Source organism: Cherax quadricarinatus, chromosome 8 (assembly GCF_038502225.1).
Source record: "Cherax quadricarinatus isolate ZL_2023a chromosome 8, ASM3850222v1, whole genome shotgun sequence".
NCBI classification, from domain to species: Eukaryota; Metazoa; Arthropoda; class Malacostraca; order Decapoda; family Parastacidae; genus Cherax; species Cherax quadricarinatus.
The window spans coordinates 33582260-33588259 of record NC_091299.1 but is presented as its reverse complement, the minus strand read 5'-3'; the positions used below and the strand labels follow the sequence as shown (position 1 = coordinate 33588259).

Genomic DNA, 6000 nt, shown 5'->3' with positions numbered 1-6000 from the left:
TTTCTATGCATTGTTCCTTCACTTAAAATCTTCCTAGGCATTGCTTTTCCACTTAAAATCTTCCTAGGCATTGTTCCTCCACTTAAAATATTCCTAGGCATTGTTCCTCCACTTAAAATCTTTCTATGTATTGTTCCTCCACTTAAAATCTTCCCAGGCATTGTTACTCCACTTAAAATCTTCCTAGGCATTGTTACTCCACTTAAAATCTTCCTAGGCATTGTTCCTCCACTTAAAATCTTCCTAGGCATTGGTCCTCCACTTAAAATCTTCCTAGGGATTGTTCCTCCACTTAAAATCTTCCTAGGCATTGTTACTCCTCTTAAAATCTTCCTAGGCATTGTTCCTCCACTTAAAATCTTCCTAAGCATTGTTCCTCCACTCAAAATCTTCCTAGGCATTGTTCCTCAACTTAAAATCTTCCTAGGCATTGTTCCTCCACTTAAAAATCTTCCTAGGCATTGTTTCTCCACTTAAAATCTTCCTAGACATTGTTCCTCCTCTTAAAATCTTCCTAGGCATTGTTCCTCCACTTAAAATCTTCCTAGGCATTGTTACTCCTCTTAAAATCTTCCTAGGCATTGTTCCTCCACTTAAAATCTTCCTAGGCATTGTTCCTCCACTTAAAATCTTCCTAGGCATTGTTCCTCCACTTAAAATCTTCCTAGGCCTTGTTACTCCTCTTAAAATCTTCCTAGGCATTGTTCCTCCACTTAAAATCTTCCTAGGCATTGTTCCTCCACTTAAAAATCTTCCTAGACATTGTTCCTCCTCTTAAAATCTTCCTAGATATTGTTCCTCCACTTAAAAGCTTCCCAGACATCGATTTTCCACTGAAGAAACTTCCCTGACATCGTTCCTTCACTTAAGAAACTCATTATTAAAACAGCTTTCACTTAAGAGAATACATTAATAACTCAAGTATTTAAAATGGTCTCCAAGACAAGAAAATGGCTGGTTAAGTATTATTTCCCCGTATTCTTCACGATAATTGTTATACACAGTGTATACTGATGAGAGACTATCATATTAAGTGTAGGTAACGTTAATACAATGTAAGGTGTGGTCAGGGAGCTACTGCACTCATATAGCTCAGAAAAAAACACTGTCATATTGACTCGGGTATATACAGAACCCCTGTAAACAGTAATAAAAATTGCAATTCTCACGAAATCGTAATAACACGATTTCTGACGAACCACCTGCCCAGGGGTTCAAGCCCTTATTTGATTTTTTTAACAAGAACACAATTGAAATCAGCATACCCACTCTTGCGTAATCTTAGGCATGAATAAAAGCAAGTTAACTGTCGTGTCTTGGTCCCTTTACACTTGTAAAGTCTGAAAAAAAATAAGTAGAGAGTTTGACTAGCCACACATGAGTAAATACTGCTACCTCATTCTGCGTGTATGTTCACCCTGTATCTCACACATTTTAGTAACTAGGGTATATATAAATATATACACATGACCAGGGCACCAACTTGACGCTTTTAAGTACGTTCAGAGAATGGAAAGCGAAAGGACACAAGTGCAACTAATGTGACATTTTATTGTGGCAACGTTTCGCTCTCCAGGAGCTTTATCAAGCTGTAACGGCTTAACAAGGCTCCTGGAGAGCGAAACGTTGCCACAATAAAATGCCACATTGGTTGCACTTGTGTCCGTTTATTTTACATATTGTCGGTAATTCTACCAATATTAATACAATGGAAAGCGAGTAAACAAAATTTTAAGCATTGTATCTCTTGGGTGTGGTGGGAGGGTAGCCACAGTCTTTATTAAGATATCCTTGTGGAAATAAACACTTATTCACTGAACATTAAAATGGTATAAAATACCGACAGGTTGTTAGGTAAGACACATATGCAACAGTTAGGTATCTTTATTATGAAACAATATTGTTTCATACTATGGAACAATACTCTTCTCCAGACTGAGGGACTGACCACCTCAAAACTTTAAGGGTGATGGACTGATTACATCGTCTTCAAGTATCTTCTGCTTCTATCAACTTTTCTGTACTTGACTGAAGAAGCCTACTGTGTAGGCGAAACGTTTCATAATAAAGATACCTAACTGTTGCATATGTGTCTTACCTAACACTTATTCACTGATTAAGATATTTACTGTAAAAAGGGAAAAGTTTCGCCACGAGTATCTTCTTCAGAACTGAGCACTAAAGAAGCCACTCAGGGCGAAACGTTACTTTACTGAACATTTTTAATCTGTGTATACGTGTCTCAGTAACCTGACGGTATTACCATGCCAATTCACCCTGAAGCAGTCGTGTATATCTTACATGCTCGAGTGCTTCTGAGTTGGCAGCTAAACTGTGGCTGATCACACTGTTTTAAACTGACTGAGAGATGCTTAAAACCTGCACTGTCAACAACAGGAAAGATAAATAATCTGTCTAACAGTACAGTCTTCGAGGTGTCACTTACCAATGGCTTCTGGTACAGAGTTCCACTGGAAGTCGAACTCGTTAGAGCAGTCCTCCGTCAGCTTTTGAAAATGGCAGGTGTCTGTGGGGAAAATGAAATCAGAAGAGATGTTAGCAAACAACTGCGAAGAATAGAGAGGGAAATATGCTATGGGGGGAGTTGGCTGTTGTCAACGAATTCTTGACGATAGTTCAGGATCTATATCAGGAGTCGGATGACACAGTAATAACCAAATTCTGTTACCATCTTTATTATAAATATTCATGTATATTTTTCTGTATGTCATGAAATTATTTCAATTGTCTGTTTTTTTTCCAATCAAGGAGTTGGCCGGAGGGAGAGAAGGGTGAGGAAAAGCTCTTTGATGTAGAGTCAATTCTACCTAGACTTTACAATCAATTCAAGCTAGAGTGTAGCTTGTCTTTATCAACAGCATTGATACAGACAATGGGGTCTCTTGTTGTCTATCTTTTCCGTATTTTCTAAACTCTCTCGCCCTCTCTCTCTCTCTCTCTCTCTCTCTCTCTCTCTCTCTCTCTCTCTCTCTCTCTCTCTCTCTCTTTTTTTTTTTTACACAGGGTTTGACAAGGTTAAGGATCCCTATCTTTATTGACAGCTATATTACAGGTTAAGGATTCCTAACTTTATTGGCAAGCTAAGAGCTGTTACCTACATCAGCTCATTTGAAAGCATTTTTATTGTTATGAGACATACAAGTACGGGACAGGATGAAGTTGGAGCCATCTGTGGGCCAGCATTTTCATTTGATCAACTGACTTTATCTCGTTGACATCATTATGCTGTACGAATGTGTTCCATACTCGAGTCATCCTGGGTATGTATGATCTCAGATGGAGTGATGTTCTGGAGAAGGGTACAGCCAGAGTGAAGTTGCTGCTTTCTGCCCGTCTTGTGGCATAAAAGCTTGTTTCACGCTGTCCTCGAAGTGGATCCAAGTGTGGTATTTTGACAATATTGGCCTTGTACATAACAGTAAGGCCACCCACATCCCTCCTATGTTGAAGGCTCTGCTGAAATGACAGATCTATCCAGGATGGGTCCAGGCGAGAGATGAGACGTCTTGCTCTGTTCTCTACTCTGTCAAGCAGTCGCAGATGAGAGGGGGGGCAGGCAAACCAAGAAAGTGGAGCATACTCAAGGTGTGAGCGTACTTGTGCCTCGTACAGGATCTTGCAACCCCTACTGTCAAGCAGATGCGAGATACGGCGAAGTGCTGTAAGCTTCCTGGCTGCCTTGTTTGCAAGATTTACAACATGGTTCTTCATGGTTAGTTTGGAGTCAAATTTCACCCCAAGGATATCAACTTCTTCTCCAGGTGCCAACATCGTCCCATTCATCCTTACTACTGCACCAGCATTACCATCATGGTGCCTAGAGACGATCATCATTTGCATTTTCTCAGGTGCAAATGTTACTTGCCATCTATTTCCCCAAGCTGATATAGCTCTCAGCTGGTGATTGATGTAGCTTATAGCAGCTGGCATTTCTTCTCTTGGATAAGTGAATGTCAGTGTACAGTCGTCTGCATATGCATGTGATTCTGGGATGAGATGAAGAAGGTCGTTGAAGTAGACATTCCATAACAGTGGACCCAGCACGCTTCCTTGTGGAACGCTTGCCCCAATAGGATGCCTTGCTGATTCCGTTCCATTGAGGACTACACTTAGAGATCTACCATGAAGGTAATCACTGAGGAGACATAGCGTAGAGCCTGCAATTCCCAGTGCTTGAAGTTTTGCTAAGAGGCCCTGGTGCCACACCCGGTCGAAAGCGCCAGCAATGTCCAGTGCTACCACACAGCTGACTTTGGATTCATCCAGTGACTGGTGCCACTTAGTGGAGAGGTTTAACAACAGATCAGCAGCAGAGTAACCTTTCCTGAAGCCATATTGACGATCACAAAGTAGTGAGTGGTAGTCAAAAAACTCTGTCATTTGTCTTGAGATTATTGTCTCAAGGATCTTACCAGTGATTGACAGGAGTGACACTGGTCTGTAGTTGCTGATTTCTGCTCTGCTCTTCTTTTTGTGAACAGGGACTACATTTGCCTCTTTCCATGGAGAGGGCCATTTACACTGTACTAGGCAGTGCTGAAAGATGCGAGTTAGAGGTGCTGCTAGCTGGTCTGCACATCTTCTCAACAATCTTGGGCTCAACTTGTCTGGGCCCACAGCCTTTTCTTGGTCAAGTGATTTAAGAAGGAAATGCACCTCCTCCTGCCTTATTGTCACCACTGACAGTTTTGACACAGTTCTTGCAGCTAGCCAAGGAGGGTCCCTTGCTGGATCAGGAACTTGCATTTTGGTAGCAAAGTGTTCAGCAAAGAGGTCCGCCTTCTCTTGACTACTAGTAGAGGTGGTCCCATCCTGTCTCTCTCTCTCTCTCTCTCTCTCTCTCTCTCTCTCTCTCTCTCTCTCTCTCTCTCTCTCTCCCTCCGGCCAACTCCTTGACTGGAAAAAATAGACAATTGAAATAATTCCATGACATACAGAAAAATATACATGAATATTTATAATAAAGATGGTAACAGAATTTGGTTATTACTGTGTCATCCGACTCCTGATATAGATCCTGAACCATCGTCAAGAATTCGTTGACAACAGCCAACTCCTGCCACAGTATCTCGGTAAATGCAATGTTGAAAATTGAGACACATGTGCAACATCTGGGTATCTTTATTGTAGACGTTTCGCCATCCAGTGGCTTTATCAATACAGATTCTAGGACTTCAACTCACCTGACTGCAGTATATATACCCTTATATACCTTTGAAAAGTGTCGAGAGTTTATCTACTCTCTGAGCCCAGCTATGGGCCAGGCTCATCTGGTGCTGGAGACCCGCTGCCCCACATATCCATCACAGCCTGGTTGATCTGGCACCTGATGAAGATACTTGTCCAGTTTCCTTTTGAAGGCTTCTACACTGGTTTCAGAGGTGTTTCTGATATCTTCTGGTAAGATGTTGAATAGTCTGGGACCCCGGATGTTGATACAGTGTTCCCTTATTGTCCCCACCGCACCCCTGCTCCTCGCTGGGTTTATTTTACACTTCCTCTCACATCTCTCACTCCAGTATGTTGTTATGGCAGTGTGCAGATTTGAGACCAAGCCCTCGAGTACCTTCCAGGTATATATTATCGTGTACCTCTTTCTCCTCCGCCCCAATGAATACATGTTCAAGACTTGCAGGCGTTCCCAGTAGTTTAGGTGCTTTACTGGCATAATGTGAGCCGTAAACGATCTCTGCATTTGTTCCAGCTCAGATATCTCTCCTGCCCTGAACGGGGTCGTCAGCACTGAGCAATATTCTAAACGACGGAGCACTAGCGATTTGAAGAGTGTCACCATCGGCATTATTTCCCTTGTTTTGAAAGTTCTCAATACCCACCCCGTCATCTCATCTTCCTGGCTGTCGTGATCTTTGTCTTGTTATGGTCTTTAAAAGAAAGGTCCGCTGACATAATATATATAAGCCACCTTGCTGACCCTATGCTGTACTTTCTACAAGATTGATGAACTGAACACATTGACTC

The 6000-nt window shown here is 41.9% G+C and overlaps 1 protein-coding gene across 1 annotated transcript in view; it reads right to left on the bottom strand.

The window, feature by feature from the left end:
• The window catches only part of LOC128685500 (GTPase-activating Rap/Ran-GAP domain-like protein 3), a 123546-nt gene that overhangs the window by 11658 nt on the left and 105888 nt on the right, over window positions 1-6000 (bottom strand). Inside the window, exon 9 of the mRNA XM_070082738.1 lies at window positions 2447-2527. Within this exon, the coding sequence (XP_069938839.1) occupies window positions 2447-2527 (81 nt within the window). The remainder of the gene's footprint in view (window positions 1-2446; window positions 2528-6000) is intronic.